The sequence below is a fragment of the Cyrtonyx montezumae genome, unplaced genomic scaffold, assembly GCF_038088225.1.
Source record: "Cyrtonyx montezumae isolate F1298 unplaced genomic scaffold, pur_monq_1.0 scaffold_24, whole genome shotgun sequence".
NCBI classification, from domain to species: domain Eukaryota; kingdom Metazoa; phylum Chordata; class Aves; order Galliformes; family Odontophoridae; genus Cyrtonyx; species Cyrtonyx montezumae.
In genome coordinates, this window is record NW_027071981.1 from 8,371,228 (window position 1) to 8,398,837 (window position 27,610).

General features: G+C 40.8%; 1 protein-coding gene across 1 annotated transcript; it reads left to right on the forward strand.

Moving 5' to 3' along the window:
* Nucleotides 1-6,115: 6,115 nt before the first annotated feature.
* Nucleotides 6,116-27,287, forward strand: CLIP4 (CAP-Gly domain containing linker protein family member 4). The gene is made up of 17 exons (XM_065739618.1): nt 6,116-6,175; nt 8,900-8,961; nt 9,537-9,683; nt 11,647-11,786; nt 12,667-12,760; nt 13,080-13,241; nt 14,789-14,907; nt 15,659-15,895; nt 16,837-16,972; nt 17,168-17,308; nt 19,570-19,653; nt 21,383-21,523; nt 22,019-22,153; nt 23,356-23,479; nt 24,099-24,163; nt 24,762-24,834; nt 25,395-27,287. The coding sequence occupies exons 3-17, from the start codon at nt 9,551-9,553 to the stop codon at nt 25,714-25,716; spliced, it is 2,106 nt and encodes a 701-aa protein (XP_065595690.1). The 5' UTR covers nt 6,116-6,175; nt 8,900-8,961; nt 9,537-9,550; the 3' UTR covers nt 25,717-27,287.
* Nucleotides 27,288-27,610: the final 323 nt, after the last annotated feature.

A 27,610-nucleotide genomic window follows, 5' to 3' on the forward strand; every position in this document is an offset into this window, starting at 1 on the left:
TTAAAAATAAATAAATATATAGACCCATTTCTAAAAACAAAAAGTTATCCAAGCCACTTAAAAAGCAAAAAGAGAATTGTTCCTTTTGTTACTTTGGTTACTGCTTGCCACTTCTTTTTCTTGGGAAAACAACCCCCAGCATAACCTCACTCAGAAAATGAAGTTAAGCCAAAGCAGAAAGTGGAATACTGTGATGACGCAGAAAAGACTTCATCTAGAGTACTGTGTCTAAATAAAGAGTCCTTAGTAGAGGAGGGATTTGGACCTGTTGCAGTGTGGCCAGAGGAGGGCCACAAAAGTGATCCAAGGTGATGGAACGCATTCCCTATAAGGACAGGCTGAGAGAGCTGGGGCTGTGCAGCCTGGAGAAGAGAAGGCTCCAGGGAGAGCTGAGTGGGATCTCAGTATTTAAAGCAGGGCTAGAAAAAGAAGGGGACACACTCTTTAGCAGGGCCTGTTGTGACAGGATAAGGGGAAATGGTTTCAAGCTATAAGAGGGGAGATTTAGACTGGATATAAAGAAGATTTTTACACTAAGGTGAGGTGCTGGCACAGGTTGCCCAGAGATGTGGTGGATCCCCCATCCTTGGAGCCATCCAAGGTCAGGCTGGACAGGGCTCTGAGCATCACGATCTAACTGTAGGTGTCCCTATTCATGGTAGGGGAGTAATACCAGATGGCTTTTAAAGGACCCTTCCAACTCAAACCATTCTATGATTCTATACTGTCCAAGTATTTACTTAGGACGACAATAGTGCTGGGTCCTTGTTTCCCTCTTCATTATTCATGTTGGATGGATTAATCTTTTAATTTCCAAGAGCAGCTTTTCTACCAAAGTCATCAATTTCTCAGTGTCAGAAAAGATTACAGACAAGAGTGGCTAAACCTAACTCTAGGGAAAAGCCAGTGGTTTTTCTCTAGCAATTTCTGTGTGATTGCAGGTATCTCATCTGCTTCCTCAAAATCTGTCTATACTGCCAAGCCTCTAAAACATTTCCAGACTTGACTGAGCTGCTTACATGACTCATTGCTTGGTGCTATAGCAGATTGTTCTCCTGGAAAATAATTATTCTGTGTAGCCTTGTTATTCACATTTCTCCTGTTCAACGGGAGCAGCAAACTTAACTTGTTTTACAAGGGAGAAGGCATGCCAGTGACTCTTAAGAAAATTTTTAAAACTCTATTGCTTTCTCTTAAGTAGTGTTTCTGGGATGCATCAATTGTACTTAATGTATGTGATGGCACAGCCATTTCCTTCAGTGCTTTTCTGGAAATGACCAGGTAATTATTTCTTGGCTCTGTTTCTTCCAAGTCATGGAGGTAATTCTCCAAATGTGTCGGTGTCCCACCACAATGTGTCTTACACACAGTGGCTGATTTATGATGATATGTATTTATGACTCCACAATTAATAACTAATATTAGCGTCTTTTACTTATTTATTTTTAAATAGAGATTCTGAGTCATAGAAAACATGTTTGAACAAGGTGTGTGTTTTGTCCTAATTTTAATTGTAGCTTTCATGTCTATGCAATATAACTACCTAATGTTCTGTCGAACTTATTAGCTTGTGTGAGAGAAAAACTTCATGCCTGTTTCCAACCACATGTGAAACTGCATTTGTCATTCATATTCCTGTTACTGAGTAAATACATACTGTGTTGAAAGTCTGAGGTGCTTAAAGCAGGAAAAAAAAAAGCTTTAGCTCATGGGAAATGCAAAAAAGAATGCTTTGCCTCATGGCCATATAACAAAAGAGATGGCAAATAGGTAAGTCAAGTGAGAACAGTTGTAGGAGAGAACACCGATGAGGAGAACGACAAGCAAGTATTTCTGACTGAGGTAATGAGATGAATTTGTCCCCTGTTGTTTATGAATGTGAGATATTGATGTAATTCCTGGTAAAGTTAACATAGTAATGCTTTGGCTTACAGTGATACAATTTACAGAACAAAGAATGAAACAGTTGGCCCTGTCTGAGCCTATGTTGTTATCTGTGAACTTGCTGATTTGAGCCATTTTACAAGTGCCCCACATGAACACAGGACTATGTTTGAGGAACAGTCTACAGAGACTTTCCCTTGAATGTGAATTTAGTTTAAAATGCCTTTGCTCCTTCTTTCGTACTCTTTCTTGCTCCTGTTAAAATCACCAATAATTTCACTACTGCTTGGTCTCATGGCACTCTTATAAGGAAGAACTTTAATATTCTTAAACCCTGCCAGAAATTGCTGGTGCAGTGGATGACAAAAACCATATTAGCCTGCAAGTGGGCCTAGAAGCATTGTAAATGCCCTATGAAAGACAAGAAGGAGGCCTGAGTCTAGATGGAGACATATGGTACTCAGCCTTCAGAGATGTAACTCAAGTAGTAGCTGTAGGATGGATTTCAGGGCTGGATGTCGGGAGAATCTGGTGATGGAAACTGTGAAATTTCAGTGTGAAACAAATAATGGAAGCCTAAAAATTATGGGAGGAAGAAAAAAGGAAAATGGGGGACTGCTACTGAAAGGCTGCAGGATTTAAAAGGGGAATGTGCATGAAAGCTCATTTCAGGTCTTAAAAAGTGAAGGTTTGCGTTTGTGGATGGCTTCTGAGGAAGATTTTTGTTCACTGAGATTACGGAGAGCTTCAGTGATAACAATAAAAATACCCTTAGAAGTTGTTATTGTTTTCAATACCAGCAAACTGAATGTAACCAGAGAGCCGTTCATATTGTTGGTCTAGATATCACTGAACAAATAGGGAATTTGAAAGAAATAATAGTAGAAAATTAGAGAGTCACTTCTGGAGTTCAGCTTCTTCAGGGTCTGCTAACTGCTCAGATGCCCCATGGGTGTAAAGGCAAAGATACGGGGCCTAACACGACTCAAAGTCAGCAGTGGTTTTGGGAGATATATTTGCATGTGTTCACAGCTTTTGAAAGGAATATTCTGGTCACTTGATCATAATTGCTCATTGCTAAGAATTCCACAGCATTTAAAAGACAGTTCACTGGCATACGTTCACTGCTGTTTTCAATGGTTATAACAGTGCCAATATGTAGAAGTTAGGACTAAGAACTGTGGGAAATAGAGTAATATTTCAAATACAGATTTCCAGAGTTGTTCAAGTTTACGTAATTAAAAGGAGACAGGCCTAGTCTCAGCAGTAGTTGCATCAGTTCTCACAAGTGGATGAAGGTTTGTGGTTCTGGAGCAACTTCATGAAAGCAAGTTTCTGTCAGGTGACAGCATTTAACAGGCAGGCAGCTGTTCTGTCACTTCTGCTGGGAGGTGGTTGTGTTTGGAAATGGATCTAGAAGTTAGGTCCAGATGACTTGTATTCCTGAAAGTAAATAATCCATGGCACTGTAGAAAACAGTGCAGCTGTTAAGCCTTGTGCCAATCCACACAGTAGGTTTCCTTATCTAAAGAACATCATGGATGTTCTCTGAACATCAAGATAAACACAGCACTCCTCTTGGTTTCTTCCTGTAGGGTGCCTCGTAGCATGAGCCACACGTGTATACACAGCTTCCCTGTTACACACCTAACTGAGGGGCAGCTCCTGGAGCATCCAGTATCTTAAAAACATGCCTGTTGCTTCAAAGCTGCATAGAAAGTGGTATGTAAGCGTGCTCCTGTTCTCACTGTTATCCTAATCCTTGCTCTAGAGTAGCTCTGCTTGAAGCTGCAGTCTTCCAAAGCTATTTAAACAATCCTTTTCCTCTGATATGAACATTTGTGAAGATGAAAGAAGTGGTTAGTAATGCCCTATTTCTGCTCAAGAAGAGAAATAAAAGCAAAATAGCATTTTACGCTGAAAAAAAAACAACACCTGAAACGATTGTTGCTTTGTTGCTCATGAGCTTTGTTCCTCATCTTCTTCCTGATGTGGTCAGAGGGACTGTAGTTCATTGTTTGAGATGTTACAGTTCTCCAGGTGCTCAGCAACTGCACTGCCCATGGCATCACAGAATGAGTCAGACAGGATAGGTTGAACAGAATTTCATTAGGACTCATATCCTGACATTGTAAAAAGTTATAGGACTGAGCTTTATTTATTTATTTTTAATTTCCACTGTAGGGCTGATAAATAGAACTCAAGATGTGGAGGTGTTTTGTCAAGGTCTGGTAGCTGGTCTCATTTGTGGCTGCAGCACTAAGATGTAAGGATTTATTCCAAGTTAAAATGTTGGGATTTTGCCTTCGTTGCTACAACCAGAAGGAGGTTCTGATGGACCTGAGATGACTGGTTATGTGCCTGCTTTCATTTTCTAACACAGAAATATTTGTACCTAGTTTTTATCCTCATATTCAATGTCAATTTTGAATTCATACACCATTTTCCTCAGTGTATAGCAGACAGCAACCGTAATAGTCTGTCCTAGTTTTCATTTTGCTGCATTAAGCAAGCAAAGCTTTTGTGAACTCCTAGAATAGATTGTTCTTTTCGTTGGCTGTGCTAGGAAATCACCTCTGAACATGTGAGATGAGCTCCGTCTTTGAGGAAGGGTAGTCAGAACTGCACAGGGTTTCCCATAGGGGATGGCAGTACTTGCTATCATGAATATTTTCCTGCCACAACTGGAAGCTATGCATGCTAAGGTAGCCATTTACATTGCTATTGATCAATGTTTTTTGTATAACTGTTGACTACGGTCACATTTTTCTCTTTGGCAGTTGCTTCCATATGATCTTATATTATAAATACCTCCCCTTCTTAACAGCAATTCTTTTCCTTCGTCATGGTAGCTTTTTTTTTTCTTTCTTCCTCAGCCAAAATCATTAAAGAGAAATACAAACCAAAATTAGTTCCAAAAATAACACTCCTGGATGTCACCGATAACCTCCCCCCCCCCCCATACATTCAATTCTGCTTCACTCTGAGCTCTGTTTTCTCTGTGCTTGCACTTCACCCATGTTGTTGATCTCTTGAATTCAATCTTTTCCAGAATTGCTAATAATTTCCCTATCCAAACCTCTGTCCATTACTTGGTATCTGCCCTGCAGTTGCCTGGTGATGTGGTGGATGCCCCATCCCTGGAGACTTTCAGGGGGAGGCTGGATAAGCCCCTGGGCAACCTGACCTAGCTGTGGTCTCCCTGCACACTGCAAGGGAGTTGGACTGCATGGCCTTCAGAGCTCCCTTCCAACTCTAAGGATTCTGTGACTCTAACATCGAGCATCATACAAAAGGTGCAAGCCGGTATCAAGCTGTCATTTCATCTCACTTTTATCTATGCCTTTGGTTATACTTCATAACTCCTTCTGGTGAGCGTAGCAGGCCTGCATTTACCCAGGGTACAATTTTCTCTGCTGTCTTCCAAGGTATGGAACATACCTAAGAAATGGAGAGATAATTACGTTAGCTTTCCCCAACCCTCTGGCATCGTGTTGATTCCCACAGCTGCCCTTCCCTGTTCTCCTTGCAGTTTTCAAGTCTCTGGGAGCTGAGTGCACTTCCAGCTCTTGACTTGCATGCTGCTTCATTTCAAGGTAATCTGTGGTCGTCATCCCCATTACTTAATTGCGAAAAATGGACACAAGGTAAAATTATCCCTGGAAAAACAAAAGACTGGTCGTAAACATCAGGTACATTTACTTCACGGTGACCTGGATGGGAGCGTAAAATATAGCAGCGTTTGTCTAAGTTATTATCCAAGATTATTCCCTTCATGTAGCCTGGGCTCCACTTGTACAGAAATGCATTTTTCCATTGCGTGATCTCTCAGTTTACCTATCTTTGGATCTACGTCATTGGAGCACAAGCACTAGGTCTCTGCTTGTCCCAGCTGCACTTTGACTGCCTCTGATTCTCCCCTGCCTCTATCCCCAAGCGCACAGCATGGGCGAGCAGGGCAGGTGCAGCGGATTAAGCCCCCACCTCCACTGCAAGCTGCTTCCGGGTGAAACCGGTTTCTAACCTGCATTTAAGGCTCTGCGTTTTCTTCCACAGCCGCGCAGGGCCGTGGAAAACCGCCTGGGGGGTTTAATTGAGCGACGCCAAGCCCAGCAGCGCCCGCTGAGAGGCGGCCTGGGGGGGGGGGCGGCGCTGGAGCCCACAGGCGCGCGGGGCGGGGCTGGGCTGGGCTGAGCGTGAGCGCTGCGCTGCGGCGGCCACGGGTTCGGGGCCTCGCTCGGCGCCCTCGGCTCCCAGCGGGCGCGGGTCGGGCCGGCCGCGCCCACGGCAGGTACGGGGCTTAGGGGCGGCGGGACGGGGGCTGGCCTGCAGCCGGCCCCTCGCGGAGTGTTGTTCGTGCGCTGTGGGGCGGCTTCGCGTGCCCGCTGCCGGGGTGAGAGCAGCCGTGCGCGGGCACGCAGCGCGCGGCGGAGGGCCTCGCGCCCCGGGTAGAGGTGATGTCCTTGCACGGGTGGGAGCTGCTCGTCATCCACGGTGGCCGTCCAAAATGGCACCCACCTCATGACCAGGCCTCGCCGCCCCTTGAAGTCCTTGCGAGGTTGCAGGTGTGGTGTGGGGTTTGGAAGGAAGCGATGCTGCTTTGGCGTGAGATCGGGAATCACGCGATCTGCACAGAAAAGTGCATCGCGCCGTATACACCTTACTGTTTTTTCCCCCCGTCCACATCCTGTGTGAGATGTGGCCTAGGAAGCCCGTGCTTGCACTCAGCCTTGCCAGCAGCAGCCTGTGTCTAGATGAGGACTATCAAGTTTTCTTAATTCTTTTTTTCCAGTGATATTTCTGCTTTATTTTTGCGTCCAGGTTGCCCTCGGGTCGCAGCAGTGTATGGCTGGCAGATAGTGAGTGCAGTGCTGTGCTGTGCTTAGCAGCATTTCACTGTGAAAAGGAAAGCTGGCATTGTTTTCATTGAGCTTTTCTAACCATTTCTTTCTGTCTCTCAGAACTTCTGTCCTTACTGACTCTTCTATACTTCATTTTTCCTGACATTTCGTTCCACTTCACCAGGACTTCCCATCTGAGTCAGTATATCCTGGGTGTAATTAATACCTCAGTGTTGTGCTTGTCTTTGGAACAGAATTCATCACAAACACAGTGTTTTTCCACCTTTTCTATTTCCTTGAAACTTTTGTCAAACTTTTGCTTTCCTTTTGCCTTTCCAGGTGTGTGTGTGTCACACTGCCTTGTGACACTCACGTACTTGCAGTCTCTGGAGGTAGTTGTGAGTGCAGAACGTGTTGCCTCGACCTTTTATGGTTCAGTTCTGGACCATAAAATGGTAATATATTTCAGGATCCTAATGAAAATCTCATGGTGTAAGGATGTAGGCCAGGGGGTATTGGCATTGGTGTAAGCACTTGAAGCTGTTCTTAGTAGTGTTGGGTGGGCACGTTTACCACAGTGCTCGGGTCTTAGTGTCATCTGCCCAACAGCCCAGGCGTTGCCCAGCCTGCTTTGCTCAGGTTCTTTCACTTGTGGAGGAAGGATTGTGTTCTTCCCTCTGGCCCTTCAATATGAAAGATGACCTGGCCACTTGCAAAAGCACCAATTCTGTTCATCTGTGCGATACTCAGCGTTGTTTGCACTATCCAGATATCTCTGCTGATCTCTAGTGCCAGCTGGTTTTGTAATCACACCTTGAACACCTCACCTGTTAGGAGCTGCTCCATCAGGTGTGGCTGCTTTTGATCGTGCTCCTTTTGTTTCTTCACTGTCGCACTGGGAGTGCCGTGTGAAAATCTTTCAATTCCTTTCCTTTTTTTACTGAATTAATGAGTTCAAATGACTTCTCTACACATGTGCATTACTTGTACATTCTGTGAGTGTCATATGTGTTTGCCATGGAAGATTGATGTGGGTTCACAAGTTCTACAAAACAGCTTTCTTCTGTTTTGACCACAGCCTCTGAACAAATATCATAGGGTAGCAAATGTATTTTGCTGCTCCTTGCAAACAAGATGAAATTACCAACCTGTGTTTTAAGAGACTTCCTAGTCCGTTGTACAAGGAGGTCATTGCAGTCAGTGTCTGTGTCAATTGTAAAGGAATATTAGCTGTAAACTCTGCATCGTTGGATGAAAATACCAATTGAAATAATTAGAGATAATTTTAGCCCTGTTGAATTGGCTGCTGAAGCCAATGCAATTTAATAATGTAGTTGGAAGAAATAGCCCTGTCGTTCCCAGTGTCCTCCTCCTTGATCTTTCTTTTGTGCCAGCACACGTGTTTATTTGCACAGCTGTGCAAGACTGAGGAAATAAGTTAGATGGAGAAAAACGATCATCTGTCATCTGGATCTCTTCTCCAAGTCGAGTAAACTTAGAGGTGAACTGTCCATGCATGGTTCAGAAGAAGGGATAGAGGTTTTATTAACTTCAAGATGGGCAGCTTCAATCCACTGTTAAAATGCTTTCTTTGTTGGAATGCAGATTGTGCGAGGACCCAAACAGTGTTACAAACTTATTTGAGAAAATGCTAGAATAAATCAATTCACTTAACTTCTTGTGTGTAGGAGAGACCAAACAAAACAAATCTTTAAAGTAACACAGAAGGTGCTTGGTTTTTTTTCTTCTCATTCACTTTTGCATGGATAAAGTGTAATGAAGCCAAGCATGCCTTCAAGCTCCATTAATCCTTTCTTTCAGTCAAAGTGCACGAACAAATTCTGGAGCCTAAGAGAACTGGTATATAGCATTCTCTAAAATGAAAGTGTAGGCTCATTTAGTAGAAGTGCTGCTTTTACATTACTTTGCCATGAAGTTTCAATATGCAGAATTTCAGTTTTTCAGCTGTGAGATTTAGATAGTTTTATTCAAGAATAAAATTTTTCTTCATTTATTGCTGAATTTGCCCAACTGGATGTCTTATGAGTGAGTGGTAGCCAGCTCTTGTCTTCTACTGTCTTAGCAGGCAGGCAGGAAGCAGAATGCAGCTTGGCCTGGCTAGAACACGTCTCTAGAGCTTTGAATGGCCATTTCATTTTTCTTCTCTCTCATAGGTTGCTGTAAGGCTCCAAAACTTGGCTGGAAACAACAGCTGGGAGGGTGCTCCTACACGGTGGTAAGTGTGCTATTTTAAAACCGAGGGGAGAAGCTGGGAAAGGAGGTGATAGAATCATACATCCAGGAGTGAATCACTCAGTGATTAATCTTGCCGCAGAGCTGCAGACAATTCAAGTCATGAGCATTAGAAGAGGGGAAAGCAGTAGCTGGGAGCTTGTTCTTGCTGATGATAGTATGAGAGAAGGATGTGTGCCAAGTGTGAGGAAAGGTCTCTGAGGTTTCACCTTTTTCCTAAAGTTGTAAAGCATCTAAATTTGTTTGTTATCATTTGTAGTTCCTAATTACAGTGTAACTTTCATACTGTCAGTGTTGGAAAACATGGTGAAATTTCATGCTGTCCATTAATTACATGTGAGTTTGGTGGTGAAGTCAAATCTAGAAGATGGGTGTCCTTGACACCATGCTCCACTTGCTTTTAAGAATTAATACTGTTTATTAGTTTGCAAGAAGTTGGTATTTGTAATAATTTGTTTGCAAAAGGAAAGATTTTATCTATGTATGTTACATTTAATACAATAGAACTAATCCAAAGGATTTCTAAGGGCACTGTTCTTTATTCTCCTCCTGCTAAAGGGGCTTTCTGGAAGATGACCATAGAGGGTATCCCAGAACCTTCCTTTGAAGGGGATTATTTCACTGAAAGAGATCGATTTCTGTTTCCAAGCTCTGAAACATCTGTTACTTTTTCTGTTGCTTCAGCACCAATGCCTTCAGACTGTGGTACGTATATTAATGTGAGTTTGTGGTGAGCAGAGTAAATTTGGATGATAAATACAGAGGAAAACTAATGACTCCATATAGTCTCTTTCCAGAAAGAAAAATTACTTCCCATTAAATGGATTCTGTTATCTTAAAAGGAGGTGAAAAATGAATACTCATGCTTTTCCTGTTTTTCTTGTTTAATTGTTTTCAAACTATAATAATATTTAAAGCAGGAAATATAGCAGATTAAAATGTCCTTTTGGCTGTTGATCTTCACAGGTAGCTACAATTGTTATGTCTTTGAAATGGTGTCTATATGCCTTAAAAAGTAAAGTTTTCAGGTACCTAGATGCCATTATCTTTTCATAGAACTTTTTGTTTTGAAAGATTTTCTGTATGATGATGTTTCCTCGTGCAAGCACTACAGCTAATTGGCTGTTAAGCACTTCTGGTGATTGCTGTTGATGTATTCTCATTCTTTTTAAGCCTTGCAGCCTATTAGAGTTGCTTACTGGTGTGATTTGGTTCAGGTTAGTAACTGGAAAACTTGGCAGAATAAGAACACCACGTAAGATTGTTAATCTTGTTGTCTGGACGTGGTTTGTTCGTAGCTTCCAGCATGAGATAACTGAGGTCTATACGAGGACTCAAAAAGAAGTCAGAAGATCTGTGTCAGTACCTAGGGCATACGTTAAGAAGCAAGCTTTCTGTAGTGCAGGGAAAGGAGTGTTGTTTTTATATAGTGCAGGCAAGATGCAAATGAAAAGTCATGCTAAGTATCAGTGATGGTGTCTTGCTTTTTCATTCTTGCTGAATCAGGGTAGTGCAGTTAGAGGTATGTGAAGAACTTGGGAAGTGAGCTCCATCTGTGCTCACATTTATTAATCCAGTCTGGAATTATGGTGTGCTCTTTTTGAAGAAAGGTTATGCTGGTTCATCCAGAGGTAGCTCACACCATGTCAGATACCCAGCCCTGAGTCAGGTGTCTGATGCTGTACGTTAATTGTCCCATGTCTCCGTTCAGACAGCCCTGTATCTCTGGTTGGTGAAAGCTGATGTTGTGCATTAACTTGAAACCTTTTTAGAAGGCAACTCCATGACAACTGCAGCAGGGGTGAAAATTCAGTGTTTCCCATTATTCTGTCATTTGTTGATGATATAGTAGGTTCCACTTCCCTTGCTTCGCCTAATAGCTACTGCTATCCAGATTCTTTCTGAGTTGGAAGAAATTCCACAAGTTTAAAACAGTACTGTTTGTGTATATATGCAGATAAACACAAGTAAGTCATATAGAATACCATACTTGACTAATAAGGTATTTCTCATGACTGAATTTTGGGTTGTCTGAAGCAACGTGAGGCTTAAAATCTTAAAAATAGGTGGTTTTTTTTATCTTTTTTCTCATCTTGATTTGAAAGCTTACATTGGCTGTTACCTGCAGCTGCTGTTGGGTGGGATGGGTACATTCATGACAGAAAGGAAACAGAGGCCACTAACACCTTCCTGATACGTGCGTGTATGTTTTGCTGTTTTATGTGAATTGTGATGGAAGGAGAAGATGTTTTACAGCATTTGGAAGGATCGTGTGTGTGTTTCATCACTTAACTGAGAATTGAGGCTTGCCTGTGCTTTGGGAGCAGCTCGGTATCAGCAGGCATTGCCTAGCTTGAAACAAGGCTGAGCTGTTATTGGCATAACCATTGGCCACCTCTGCTGGTCCTTGCCTAAACTTAAAATCAGCCTTGCAGTACCATTGTGTTTGGTCCTGATTCAGAACTGACTGTTGCTCAACGGTGAGGTCTTACTTCTTCAGACACTGAAGAATGTTATCTGAATTAGTCAGGCTTTCTAATTTTCCAGTGAGGTTATTAATGAAGTAATCTCTCGTGTTCTTTGCCTCTGAGATTGAAAGTTGTACATATTCATAAAGTTAGAACTTTTAATTGTACATAATCCCCCTTTTCTTTTTTTTTTTAAACAGAGTTTTCCTTCTTTGATCCCAATGATGCAGCATGCCAGGAAATACTTTTCAACCCCAAAACATCAGTTTCTGAATTGTTTGCTATCTTAAGGCAGTGGGTTCCACAGGTCCAGCAGAACATTGATGTTATTGGGAACGAGGTGAGGTATAAGTGAAGTAGATCCTTGAATGCTTACAGCATTAAACATGTGCTTTGGTGGCAGCAGTTCAAAACAGCTCATTCCAAACCAGGACTATCCTTAAATGCAGATATAGGTTTTGCCTTTTTTTACAGTTACTGGTTAGTGCTTTGTATTGCATATATTTTCCATTTTCAGTTGGAAATAAGGAGAGGATTGGTTGACATCCCAGCACGTTAGGATAGGTGGTAGAAGGTGCATGTTTCTTCTCAAAATGGTTATTTCTCAGAGGCCCTCAACCTTGGTGCTTCATTTTCTTACTTAAGAGTAATCATAAAACCCTGATACGTGTTTTGCTGAAGCCTGATCTTAAGGGCAATGTTTCCAAGGCCAAAATGAGATAGAATCCAAAATATTTTTGAGACTTGCCATAGGCTGCTTTCATAGGACCTGCTGTTTGTGTTCCAGCCTACGTTCCTATTTTTCTTCTGGTTAATAGGCTTTGATGGTTAGGTGGGAAGGCATGGGAAAAAAATCTTCCTACCATAATGATTTTCTAAGGGGGAAGGAAGTGTTGAGAAACCAAAGAACAGGAGGGAGGGACTTCTTAAATGCTGCAGTTTATCTGTTGTTCAGTAAAATGGTTAACTTCTCAGCATGTGTCATCTATATTATTAGTAAAGCATAAACAATTTTTAAAAGCATTAAATAATGACAGTTAGCAATATGTAGACAGTGCTGTTTGTTACATTGCTGCACATAGCTCATTTCTGCAGCTACGGTGTAGTGTGGGAAGCTTCATTATTAGCAAATAATAAGGACATGTGTCTGAACTAACTTGCTAAGTAATGCTGGTGTCAGGGATGTGGCACAGCTAATGTGTTTTCCTCTCATCCCTCAGATCATTAAGAGAGGTTGCAATGTGAATGACAGGGATGGACTGACTGATATGACTCTTCTGCATTACACTTGCAAATCAGGGGCTCATGGTATCGGTGAGTAAAGAAATGCCATTATAGATGTACAGCCTAATTAATCAGAAGGTTTCCTGGAGTAAACTGTAGTGCTTAGTTTTGGCTTCTAGTGGCTGTCAGACAGGAACACACAGAACAGTGGTGGGGTTATGGCTGTGACAGTGGTATAGGTATCTCAAACAGAAATACTAGTCTGAAATGGGTTTAATAGGGCAAACACTGTTTCAGACTGAGGTACAAACTGTGATCTAAGCTATGTTCTTTTTATCCACAAGTATGTGCCTATTTTTGAGGGCCTGGAAGCAAATCTAATACATGTTTCAAAACATTTGCCTTGCAGGTGATGTTGAAACAGCAGTAAAATTTGCAATGCAGCTTATTGATCTGGGTGCTGATAGCAGCTTGCGCAGCCGCTGGACAAACATGAACGCTTTGCATTATGCTGCCTACTTTGATGTTCCAGAACTTATTAGTGTGATTTTGAAAAATGCAAAGCCAAAAGGTAGGCATTGTTACTGCTGTGTCATGTAATTGTGTTCTGTTCACTTGTGCTTTGTACTCAGTGATAGAGAAGTATCTAAATGCACACAGAAATTGAAATGTGTGGCTACTGTTGCAATTCCTTGGGGTTTTTAAAGTGTCTTACTCCCTGGGAAGTGTGTTTGAAGCACTGGGGAATGGTAAAGGAAGAGGTGGATATTTGACAACATGATGTGACAAACTAGTGACTGAAGCAGCTTTGACTTGCTTGTTTTTTTTCCCCCACATCTCGACTATATAGAAGACTGTATCTTCTTAAAAAGATAAAATGGCTCTTTGGTGGCCTTATCTAACGTGGAAGCTTCAGTATTTGGATACTACTACACAGCTTCTACCAAACCTTAAACTTGTAGTGGTATTTTAACATCTGACAGGTATGAAGTGGCTTTGCATACATAGCTGTGGTTACGACTGCAAAAAGGAATCCAGTCCTTTTATCATTCATGTGCAAATTAAATTAAAGAAATGTGTTTGCATTTGGAGCATTTGTAAAACGGTTAAACTTTAATGCCTTTCATCTTTTTGAAGTCAGTCAATATTAGTGTGTATCAAGTTTACATATAGATCATTAAAATATGTACAAGTATGCCTGTGTTTACATCTTAACGTACCCTAAAAATATTAACTTAGTCTAAATATATCAGGATGGTGATAGGATAGAATTTGTTCATTAGTTTGTGGAAAGGGTTAGTGTTTTCTGGGACAGACTGCAACTGCAGAATACCAGAAGTCTCCCATGGCCCTTAGGTGGAAAGTTTTAGGTCCCTCATCAGTGTTTCAGATTGGATCATTGCAGATATTCTTGTCATTTGGTTTGAGGATGAAATCAGCTGGCATTTTAAATAAATGGTTATGTATGTCATTGACTTAAATTGACATCTCTGTAGTATAGTTCAGGAGACATGCCAAAGACCTAACTTAGAGCACACTGAAAGATACACAGGGAATGATTAATGCCAATGTGAACCTCGTCTGATGCAGTGCTGTTTTCTGAGCTGTCTGTGTCAGACCCTGCTGAGTTCTTTGGAAGCAGGAATTGCAAAAATTGCTAGCTTACAGTTAATTCTTGGCCACCATAAATTAATTTGTGTAAAGCAGAGGTGGAATCAGTTTTCCACTGCCCCATTACCTGCACACAAAGGAAGGCACCTTGTTGAAGATGCAACTTGTTTTAACATTCCAAATCAAGTAAAATAAGCAAACCTGATGTTACCTGTTAATCTTGGCCCAGTAGGTTGGGTATCTCAAATACCAACAGTTTGCACCTAAGACTTCGGAATTGTAAAACAAATGAAAGTAAAGGCTCACCTTCCAAATGAACTCATGGTCTGAATCAACATTTGCAGATAAGGTTGATGTTCTGTAGAATTGCTTTTTATATAGATTCAGTACGTAGCTCATTTTGTTTCTGTATTAATATAAACTATAAAAATGTGCCCTCTCAGGAAATGTATAGGGTGGAATGTACAAGTAACATACTACATAACCTCGTGTGATGTTTAATTGCAGATGTAGATGCTACCTGCAGTGATTTTGACTTTGGAACAGCTTTGCATATTGCTGCATTTAACCTATGTACTGGAGCTGTCAAGTGTTTACTGGAGCATGGAGCAAATCCTGCCTTCAGGGTAAGCTGTTAGGCTGTATATTCCTCACTAATTATTTGATTATCTGGGGAAATATAGCTGGAAAAGTAGAACAGTGTGTCTGGGTTTGGTTAGCTAAAAATCTATTACGTGAAGAGGGAGCACCTCTGAAAACTCATTTGTTAAGTTGTAGTGGATGGTTTTTGTATGCTTTGTCATATTTACGTATTGAAGGTTGTATTGTCATGTCCATGTCTAGTTCAGTAGTTCAGAGTTCTGTTTTTGATGCTGTAATTCTCATTTGTATCTTGCATCACTTAACTGTGGCAGCGGTGGATCTTTTCAGAAATACTGAGGTGAAGCACATGACCTCTAGAAACTCACTGTATTACTGCTCTAAGGCTACTGAAAAGTCATTACATGATAGACCATCTGGTGGTGTGAATTTGTGTGAAGCATCATTGTTTGGCCAGTTCTATGTTATGTGCAGTCTAGATATCTTTGAAAATGCTTTCTCGTATTCAGGTGTTTTTTCTCCCTGTGTGCTGAGCACTAATAATTAATCTTAAGAATTCTGGGAATTTAGCACTTTTGAAATTAAGACACCGTAAATGCTAGTTTATGTGCCTTAGGATGTCATGGCATCCTTATTTGAAACTGTGAATGTATTTATAGTTGTTTATATTCTATCCAAAATACGTCTAATGAAGTGGTTTAAAAACCTCATAAGCTGCTGTTTCTCCCTCATTAAGAGTCATGCTATTAAATGCTGTTCTATGTTCTGCTTTTACAGAATGATAAGGGACAGATGCCAGTGGATGTGGTTCCTGATCCAGTAGATATGCCACTGGAGATGGCAGATGCAGCAGCTAGTGCAAAAGAAATCAAGCAGATATTGCTGGATGCAATGCCTCTGTCATGTGACATCTCGAAAGCCATGATTACAAGCTATGATCATATCACAGGCAAGGCCATGCTTTTATCACTTGGCCTGAAGCTGGGAGATCGTGTTGTTATTGCAGGACAGAAGGTATGATGAGTAACTTGGTAAGGGTGCAGATGATGCTGAACTGTGTGGTATCCTGGGTGTGCTGATGGGAAGAGATGTCCTCCAGGGAGCTGGGAAGTCTTGAGGGGTTGGCCCAAGCAAATCTTATGAAGTTCAGCAGGGCCAAGTGCGAGGTCTTGCACATAGGTCAGTGTGGGTGGTGGGTGGATTGAGAGCAGCCCTGTGGGAAGGGCTTCAGGAGCAGCGATAGGTGGAAAAGCTCAACGTGAACTGGCAGTGTGTGGTTACAGCCTGGAAGGCCAGCTGTATTCTGGGCAGCATCAAAAGCAGTGTGACCAAGCAGGGCGAGGGAGGGGATTGGCCCCTTCTGCTCCGCACTCATGCGGCCCCATCTGGAGTACTGCATCCAGGCCTGGGGCCTCCAGCACAAGAAACATTTAGGGGACAGGGCTTGATTCTCTCAGAGAAGAGAAGGCTCCAGGGAGACCACATTGCAACCTTCCAGTACTTGAAAGGAACTTATGAACGGGAGGGAAACCGACTTTTTACATGGTCTTTACATTTTAGGGCAAAGAGGAATGGTTTTAAACTAAAGGTATCCAGTCAGGTTTCTAGTACTTGGGGAAGGCACTGAAAGTAGAACTAGGTAGGCACGTACCTTGCTGAGTTTGAGTGGTATTGTACAGTAGTGCTTGCTGTTGAATTCCTCTCTGTTATGTGATCTGTCAATAACCACTGCTTCTGCTCAATAGACACACAGGACTGATAGGTTTTGGAAAATGCAGTGGCTGGCATTGAAGGATAGGAATGTCGATCATCAAGGGAGATCTTTATGTTTGTATTTCTCCATCTGTTCTGATTCAAAGCTTGGTCATTAACAGCTCTCTTCTTCATAAGCCATGCTATGTTGTCGAGAACCATACATTTTAAACAAAATCTTTCTGTGTTGCTTAATGTTATAGGTTGGTACGTTAAGGTTTTGTGGCACAACAGAATTTGCCAGCGGGCAGTGGGCTGGGATAGAGCTGGATGAAGCAGAGGGAAAGAACAATGGAAGTGTTGGAAAAGTTCAGTACTTCAAGTGTGCACCCAAACGTGGTATAAGCTTTACTTTCATTTCTGAAATTCTCTTATAATGTGAATTAAAATAAAGTTATTTGAGCTAGTCCTTGCACGCTAAACGTGCTTCAGCAACTTAACGAGCCATGATTATGGCTCTAAGAGTAAGCAAAAAAGGATAATGCCATTAATATTTTCTGTGGTTCTGTTTGGCCCATACAACCCTCTTTCCAGGAATCTTTGCACCTCTCTCTAAAATAAGCAAGGCTTATGAGCACAAGAAAACCTCTGTACGAAGTTCTTCCACGAGATCCTCACCTCTGATCAAATCCAAGAAAATAGATGTGACGCACATAACTTCCAAAGTGAATTCTGGTGAGTATTTTATGTTGAAACAGGATGGAGAGATCATGAGCACCAGTCCTGTAAATCTTACTATGAATGTGCTAATTTGGAATGAATTAATTGTGTGGGAAGAAAAGGTGATGCAGACTGCATGTTTCTGGTACTAGATGTTCACTTGCCTGGAACTGGTGGGACATTTGTGTGTAGTTCCTCAGTGATTACAGTGATCTGATACACTCAAAAGTTACAGTCTTTATAATAAGCTCTATAGGCATTCCCCAGTGCATTTATTCTCAAGTGACATCTGTTGGATGTGATGTCAGTTACATGTCTAAACACAGTGTGATTTCATTTCCTGCGATCTCCCTGGGCGACTGGAAGCACCTTGCTGAAACCACTGAAAATCTGGAAACAAATCTATATGTAACTTCATTTGTAGAAATTGAATACGCTTATTTTCTGGCAAAATGATCATGGAGCTACTTAACTGATTGTGTTTTATTTGCTAATTAAATTCTCTGAGTAATTCCAGAGGCATACGAGATGAGATTGGATATCTTTGCATTAAATATATTACATTAGGATGTCTTTTGCCATTTGAATCATGTTCTGGTGATTGTTAACAAGGCAGAACAGCTTCAGGGATGGAAGAATACCCTCACATTTCAGTGCTCAAGTGGCCTTAAGCCTCCCCTCTTTACCAGCAACATTTAGGCTATAAACCAGCGTGGCAAGCCAGTAAGAGAGGGCCGTTTTGGCAGCATTTTGTAACCCAACATGAGGGAAAAGTAAGCCCTAAGTGTGTGTATTTACAATTATCAAAGACTTAAGCTGTTTATGAACTGACGTTCCACATGTTTCTGTAAGTAGTGTGTTAGTGATACTGCTCAGGAGCACATCTGTGTTGACTGTCAGATGTTCTTCAGTGTTTGATTCAGTTTGTTGTGAATTGTTTAGAGCTTGTTAGACTGTGATGGAGAGCAGTGTGGCCTTTGTCACAGACAACAGTGCTCAGGACAGGTTAGCCACGAGCTGCCTCTTCTGTCACAGAGGTGCATGGCTGACTTTGCAAATGTAAAACGTTTGACAGTTCCTTTAGGTAAAAAATCAGAGTGAGTTATGCATCACTTGCCCAGCAGTGCTTACATCCACAAACAGTAATCTTGAAGCTGTCATTTTTAGGATGCTCTTGTATTGAAAGGTCCGCTAGAATGAGCATGCCTGACTGATCCACTGGCTGCAGTGGGAGGATGGAGCTGCATAACTTCGTCTGTGTTCATGTGCATCACCAGATTAAATTTCTTCCTTCCTTTAAACTCCGTGCCTGCTTATCACCAGTTTGTAAAGATCCAAGAAGAAATTAATATGCTTTTGTAGATACAGTTAGAAGCTGAAAAGTGAAATATGATGCTGTGTAGAGCCTTCATATTTGATTTGTTTATGCTGGATTTGAACCATTCGTCAGGTTGATGATAGTTGGGTTTTTTTTTTTTTAGAAAGAAAGATGGCTTCAATTAAATTGAGAAATGTGTTATTAGCTGCAGCATGGTAGTTTTTTGATCTGATGTTTTGATGGCTAAAGTATAAAATTTCCAAAAATACATCTGCACATGAGTTCAGCCCCAGCAGCTGAATTAAGCTGAGATACAGTTAAATAAAAAAGATGGGATTTCTTCTCTGTAACAGGGAGGGGGTAAATCAGGTAGCAGCTTGTTCTCCTGGAAGTAGAATGGGGAATAGTCAGAAATGCACAACAGCTGTTCATGGGTTGTAGCAGGTGTCAGTACCTGTTTGTGCACTCCACACCACTGCTTTAGTTAGGCTCTTTTAGGCTCTGACGGTGGCATTGGCATAAATGCTTCACCATTTGTAGACTGAAGACTTGGTCTCAAAGTTTTTTCATGCAGAAATTGTGAAACAAATACCTGTGAATAATATACATGAAGTACTAGTAAAGTCTTTATTTTGTTTATGCTGTTGATGTAAATGTTTGGAAGATTTAAGTGAAACTCCTTCTATGTAAACATGAATATCTTGCTGGTGATTTTGTAGTGTGACAAGATAGTTTGGACTGTTTTTAAATGTGTTAAGGTGTCTGATGTCCATGAGAACAATTCTGCAGCCTTGTTTTACCTGCTTAGCAAGAGTGTGGGGAACTTTAACATTTAATCTGTACATCTGCCAATCCGCAGGTCTTTCAGAGTTTGTACACGATTGTCCTTTAAAATTGCTGTTCATTGTTAGGACATGCTTAGTTAATTGTGTATTCATAGAAATTATTTTTATTCCAGGCATAAATAAGTCAAGAAAATCCAGTGGTTCTGAAAACAAATTCATGACTGTTAACAGGGGAAAAACTGTACCTGCCAAAGGAGGTAACTAAATTCATGTTCTTTATTTCTTTATTTTTAAACCTAGTCTCCTAGTAAATGATGTTACAAGGTACCTGCAGGTATACCTCACTGTGCTTCTGAGAGACTCCTTTTGCCCTATGCTGCTTGTATTTCATGATAATCTTCATCAGAATACTCCAAATAGCAAGCTTTATGTGTGAGAAAGAATTCAGAGAAGCACTATGATGTGTGGAGGTATAAAATGTGACTTAAGAGAAAACACTGTAATTTGCGATTGGAGGAAGAAAAGGACAGAAGGGGTGAAACAAGAGACTTCCAAACCTAAAGAACAATATAACATATGTAAAGAGTGTAAGAAAAGAAATCTTGAGCTAAAACTCTGGTAATTTAGGCTTTTTATTATGGATAAAAGCACTCTCTAGCAGTAGCTAGTTAAGTGGTGAGATAAGTTGCTGAAGAAGCCATGAGATGTCCCTGACAGGAGATTTTTAAGAACAGGTCAAATTCTCATCTGCTGGCAAGTTGTTTTGCCTCATGTAAGAGGAATAGCTTATTTGAGCTGCTGAAGACTTTCTGCTCTTTATTCTCATCCCCCCCCCCCATAATTTCCCACAAAATGAAGCATCTCATTGACTGCTTTAGCTTTCTGTACTGCTATATCAGCAGTTCTTGTTGTGTTCATGTAAAAATGCTGGATGATTTGACCTCCATCTAATCTGATCTCTAACTACAGACTTACAGGATGTGATTGCAAATGCACCCATTTTTTTATACTGTGGATTTAGAGCTGAATTTTGCCTGTTCTGTCATCGTTCATGTAGTAATATGCACTTCCATTTCTTCAGTGCAGCATAGCTGCAGACTGTACCTCAGGACTCTTCAAATTTCTGTTCTGTGCCCCGAGATGCTGAAGCTTTTGCTTCAGCCCAGCTCTCTGTGTTTGTCTTCCTGCAGTTCTTAACGTTTTTACCAAATAGAAGGATTAAATCTTACTGAATACAGTAATCCTGTGTTAATGTTGAGGTATATTGCCAACAATGATTGTAGTAGGTCACTCAACTTTCTGGAGCATTTGATACACAGGGTTATCTTAAGGTTTGACACTGATAAATCAGCATAGATGAGCCTGGCTGTACTCTGCCTCACTTTGTGCAGAAGGGGGATAGGAACAGGAGGGAACTGAGGGAGAGTTTTGAAAGTGAACGTAAGTCTTACCGGACGGCTTAGATGTCAAGGTTTGCGAATGGATATAAAAAGTGATTTATGTCCCATTCCTATTTTATAGAGCAGACTTTTTGATATTAATATAGTATGGAATGGGATAGACTAGGCTTTATTCCAGATAATAATTCATTCATGTGATATCACCTTCCCTATGCTTCTCATTGGGCCTTTAATAGGCTGGATGCTGGAGGAAGGGTAATGTGATCACTTCTTATTACGGCTTCCATACTACAATAAATCTGCTTGAGACAGTCTGCAAGAACTTCCATGGAGTCACAAAGAGGAGCCTTCCACCACTAAACTAGCACCATTCTGCCAAGGGGGGATCAGATGTACCTATGTCATTCCTCATAGGTGTTTGCATAACTACTGCTACTAAAAAGCCCTCTGTTTTTGACCCCAGGCTTTGTATTCTGCCCACTTGATGGACAACAGATAACTTTCTTCTTTCAGAAGCTTTCCCTTCTTACTCTGTTCTTTTCCAAACATCTCTGAAGTTCAATTTCTATTTATTTGTGTCTTCAAGGTCTTCCTGAATACAGCAGCTCCTCCTCTTCTACTGTCTCCTTAGAAGGCAAACAGAATTACTCTAAGAAGCGGAACTCAGCTGGCAGCAATAAAAAGCCACTGACTAGAGTGTCTTCTGCTTCATCTAGAATTAGTGCTGGTACGATAAGTTTCTGTGTTAAATGGGAAGGAATTTTTACTGTTGTATTGAATACTTATGTAGGACTTCAACGTGCAGTTTCAGAATGGGAAAGGGTTAAGGAGATGCACTCGAAGTAAGTAGTTTATGAGTACATTTTAAGCTTTGCAACTTCCTAAAAGCTTTTTTACAACAGCTTCAAGCAGAAAAAATGTTATTGTTCGCCAGCGTGCCTTTCAGCTGCTGAGAAGAGTTTCATGGTTTGCCTGGTGTAGGGAACCTGCTTTGGCAGGGGGGGTTGGACTCGATGATCTCTTGAGGTCCCTTCCAACCCCTATGATTCTATGATTCATGCTGGGGCAAAGCAGTTCTGTAGGCAAAATTTATATGTATTCCCATGTGTTAAAGGTATGCTGTGGTAATGAGAAAGACTTTTGACCAGATGATTCACTATTTCCTGTGAATTTCTTAAAGATGTAAAGCTAACGATGCCAAATCTTGCTGTACTGTTAACAGGGTTGTACAGCTCTTCTCCAGCTCCAAGGAAAATCCCTTTTGATGAGAGAGGAATTCAGGTTGGAGACAGAGTACTGGTGGTTGGACAGAGAACAGGCACTGTGAAGTTTTGCGGGACGACAAAATTTGCACCAGGTAATTGCACAAACACACAAACTCTTTGTGTACATTGTAGAATTACATGGAATGGGGTTGCACGTGAGAACAGGGACATTGAGAACTCCATCTTTTTCTTCACTCCCTCCAAAATACTTTAAATGCAGAGTTCTGTCTGTATTATTTCTCACTGAATATAAGACAGTGTGTATATATATATAAGGAATAATTATGGTCTTATTATTGCAAGATTAATGCATAAGGAGTATGTACTGGTGTTAGTACCTAGGTCTGCTGGAGTGATAAGAAATCAACAATATTTGTCTTGGCATTTGGTGGCATCAATACTTTAAAAAAAAAAAAAAAAAAGAAATAGCTCTGGGAAGTTACCAAAACTCCATTTTCTATTCATTTTGCTGCAGTGCAGATCTTCCTTTATGTGTGGATACAGGAATGGGAGAATATCTGACAAATTGAGACCTTCTAATTCATGAGTTGTCATTCCTGAGCTCCGTGAGCTGATAATTAGAATTAGCATTTTATCCAAAGCCTTAGTACCAAGTGACTTGAATTAAATTTTTGAGTCTTTTGGGGATGGATAACATAAGGCCTGTTAATGGAGTATGAAATTTAGTGCATTTACATAATTAGCTCACATTTATCACTCGTTATGAACGATCAGGCTTATTAATGTCCTAATTCCTGCTCAGTGTTCTGCTGGCCAGTTCTGAATCACGCCCTTCTCTCTGTGTCATACCATCAGCCTTGCAATTTGTATTAATTAGAACTTGATAGATGGGGAGAAGGAAGAAAATAATATCAGAACTGAAATTTTAGTGCTGGTGGTCTCAGATGAAAACATGTAATCAGAGGACAGAGGAGGGAAACTTCAACATCCACTGCTGTTCTTTTATGTCTCTGTTTTGTCCAGGTAGCCACTGTAACATTTAGTAACTTCCATTCAACTTTAGTATGCACACCAAATGTTTTACTTTCTCTCAGAAAAATTAATATTATTTTACTTGATATAAAGTGTATGCAAACGCTGAGAGACTTATTTTGGTACAGATTTTTGCATAGTTATTTTGTATTATATATTTTTAGCTCTATACTCATATATCATTATTATACAGCTAGATAGTTTCTGTTTCCTCAGTGCAAATGCATACCAAGTGCTTTGATAAAGGAAAGCCTGTAGTGTTTTTTAAGAGGTATCATTGGTTTGTTTTAAAACCTGGTAGGATTCTGGTGTGGCATCGAATTGGACAAGCCTCATGGCAAGAATGATGGTTCAGTGGGTGGTGTCCAGTACTTCAGCTGCCTTCCTCGCTATGGAATATTTGCACCTCCTTCTCGTGTTCAGAGGTAAGCACGGAAGCAGGTGTCATGTTTTTGTTGTCAAGTGCTTTCTTAGTATGTTTCCCATGGAAAACAAAGTTTTGTAGCAAATATGGAAGGAATCTTATTTTCTTCTGCTAGTGGAAGGTTACAACCTCCATTTAAAACCCTCCAGGTTTTTAGATAAGCTTCCTGGAAGCAGAATATAAATTGGAAATGCTGCTCCCCCATTTATTTCTCTTGCTACTACTTCAGATATTTTAATTTCATGGCCTTCACCTCCAGGGCAGTCAGTGTTCATAGTGTCTTACCTTTATGACCTAGTCCTGATGCTCCAAGCAAAGTTCAGTTCCAAAAGGAAGTTGCATTTTAGACTTGACTGGAAATGCTGTTCTCATTCCAGCTGACTGCATGGAAGTCTCAAGAGTTTGTGATAATTTTGCCTCAAAATGTTAAATGCTTTGAATAAAATAATTTGAACATACTCATTTTCCACACACATCTCTGACATGCCAGCCTTATGTCAAGCTGTTAGGGTCTTTTGGGTGGCGAAGGAAAACAATTGGAACTTAACCAGTGTTTGACAAGAAGTACTCCAGCAGTAGTTTGTAGTAAAAAGTATCTTCATTGTGTTATTGTTTTTCAGATTAACAGGGTCAACGGATTCTCTTGCAGAGACTTCATCAAGTAAGCTAAATCACACTTTTCCAGGTAAGACACTGTTTATGCTGTGGCTTATATAGTCTGCTGTAGGCTGCCAATCTTTAAATAGAGTGTGCTAAGGTCACAGCTCTGAAAGCACACAAGATTTTCAAGGAACACAAATGCTCCATCCTAAAAATGAAGCATGCAGTTGCTGCCTGCAGGATGAACTGTTTGGAGTACGATGTTGATAGTAATTATATTGCACTTTAAACATTAAACTTTACTTAACCATAAATTTAACCTGGTCCTGAGCCTAATGAGGGTGGCAGTGGAGAGAGAGGTGTACACAAGATTAATTAACCTTTTGTTGAGGTACTTGAAGTAGTTGGTTTTGTTTTTCCTTAATGAAGGTTATTTTGTGAAAAGCCTGCTTCCAATTACCCCTTTTCAGTTTGTTCTATTTAATTTCTTTTGTCTCAGAGCATGTAAAACATGGTGTGGACACCTAATGTTCGTGAAAAGTTTCATCAGTTTCCAAACTGGAAGGGAAAACGTGTAGCAAAGGTAGTGGGAACAGTGTAAAAGAAAACAGAGATCATGGAGTCAGAAACAAAAATCTTTATACATTATACATCCTGCACAGCTCATTAACCTTCTCATTCAGGTTTTAGACGGAGTTTAAGCACAACTTCTGCATCCTCACAAAAAGAGATAAGCAGAAGAAACTCCTTTGTTAGGTGAGTATTTGAGTCTTAAGATGTTTGGGTGGGTTGGCTGATAGCCTTACTGCTTCTGGCTGCAAAGGAAATCTTTTGTGCTTGTCAAGTGCTAGATGATGCTATTATGTACACTCACTCTTTTTACTCCAAAATTAAGCAGCAGCAGCAGTTTGTCTGTGGGTATCCTACGATCAGTCCTTGGATTCAAGGCAGCATCAAAATGGTTTTCCAATTGCTCACTGCTGCGTATTTTGCAAATTCTTGTATTTTCATTCAGCTGTTTGATTTCAGCTGGCCTTGGTAAAGGACTGCACTTTGTCCTGCCTACTGTACTACCTACCTGAACACTGCAAGTCCTGGCATCAAGGTGAAAGCAAATTGATTCTCTAAGTATTTCAGACTGCCCTCTGTTGTAGCACAGTGAAGTTGTTACATGTTTTGCTGGTAATATGAGACCAAACTCAATTTTCTTAAAAAAGGAGTTTGAGTTCTTCTCCTGCACTGCACTGAATTAGAAACACACCTTGGATGTCTTATAGAAAGCAACTGGCTCTTTTCTTTCCCCCTTTTTCAACTAGATCCAAGAGTTCCATGTCACGGCACAGCTGGAGCCACCCCAGTACAGCCACCGTGGAGGGACTGGTGAAGCTGCACGAAGGCTCGCAGGTCCTTCTGACCAGCTCCAACGAAATGGGCACCATCAGGTACATTGGCCCCACAGACTTTGCACCAGGGGTATGGCTTGGCCTTGAGCTGCGAAGCGCCAAGGGCAAGAACGATGGCTCTGTGGGGGAGAAGCGGTACTTCACCTGCAAGCAGAACCACGGCGTCTTGGTTCGACCTAGCAGGGTCACCTACCGGGGGATCAGCGGGGCGAAACTCGTGGATGATATCTGCTGAGCCAAAATGCTGGGATGATAGGGAGCACTTAAAGCACACAGGATCCCCAGACAGAATGCCAACTTATTTTTAAACCTGCATTTATATTTTACGTATAGATATAGATGATTATATATATTTGTATTTATATACGCACACAGATATACTAATTATATAGAGATATATATCTAAACAAACCAGAGTTTAGTGACATTAAGAAGTAAAACCACTGTTCTGTTTCTCTTAACGAAACAGCTCTTACCTGGGAAGGTAATTCCAAAAGCATCTTGGCTTTGAGATGCTGTGTTATTTGAATCATGTCCAGCTGGAGAACACAAGTATACCCAGCGTTCTCCAGAGTTGCTTTGTGATTCATGCAGTATTTAAACGATTTTCCTCTGTGTGGTAATGAACTGATAATGCTTTGTGCATTGCCTGCTTTTGAACAGAGGAGGTGGTTAATGAGTGACATTAGTCTGTTCACCAGACATTATGTCAATTTCAATACCAGCTGCTAGCAATAAGAAAGCAAAAAAAAAAAAAGAAAACCTTTTTTTTCAAGCAGTTGTGAGGTATTTCTACATTTTATCATCAGATCCCTCCTCTTCTTTTTCCCCTGCCATTATCTCCTGAATGCAAAAGGGCTGATAAATAAATAAATGCAGGTATTAGCAATGATCCTAGCAAACAGCAAATAAGTAAAAAGCCTTTAAAAAGCACAAAAGTAGTGCATGTCAGGCAGTAAAAGTATTGTATGCATTGTAGAAGGAGCTACGTATAAGAAGTGCTCCTTAACGTAATGCACTTTGCACTCTTCCTGGACAACTCTCCCTCACTGATAAAGGTTTTGCTCTGTTTGGAGTGCTGCAGGCTACGGGTATCATAGCACATAAATGCCAAGAGGAGCTACACACCATAACTGTGCACTAGTACAAATACAGCACAGCCATCCCTGCCAGCACTGTGGGTTATGGGCTGGGTTATCAAGCAAGCTATTAACACTTAACTTACCTTTGTTTTCTTTGGAACAGTTTCCAGTGTAAATTTCTTGTAAGAGTCTTAGGATAAATTAAGTATAATTTTAGGTACAGCACTGTAACAGAAGTTGATGTGACATCACTTGCATATCAGCCTTTTTTAAAAACAGTTTGTTCTTGTCCATGCTTCGAACATGTAACGTGTTTTAATTGCTCAGCTTTATCAACTTTATCTGACTGACCATTATCAGGGCAGTTCTGTGTTCCAGGTGGTCATTTTATTCTTAAATGGTCTGCTTGCTTTTACCTACTTGAAGGAAGAGACACTTTAAATGAAGTTAGTATTCTATTTTTAGACAGAATTCTGCTGCTACTATGTTATTTTAAATCCTACTGTAGCTATTTTTCCTTGGCTGTATTTAAAATACCGTGTATTATATTCTAGCTTATGGGGGCATTTTAAATTGAATATAAAAGTTGTAAATTTTGAACGTAAAAAAGAAAAAAATCAGCGCTTTATATTTGAAGGTATACCAACCCTAGTGCTGTGCTGAACATGACTTTGTCCAATATCTGTTTCTTGGTCTGTCAGTAAAATGAAAGCCTGGTGAGTAACACGCTGGAGAGAAGTTTCCTAAGGTCGTTAACAGGACATACATTTTCTTACTTCAGATTACACAGTGTGAAACAGCAGCTATGGAATACCACCCCAAAGTTCTGATATTCTCTAGCTCTGTGATGCAGGGGATTGCCATCAGAAGTGCTCTGAGTGTGGTGCAGTTGCCACAGAACCCAGCACACAGGGAGCCAGTTACAGCCGTTTTATTGGTCTTCATGCCTTTGGGTTCACTACACTTGTTTACAATACAAAGACACTGTTCAATACAAAATACTCAATGACCATATATTAATATTTTTCTTCATAGTATCCCTGAAGT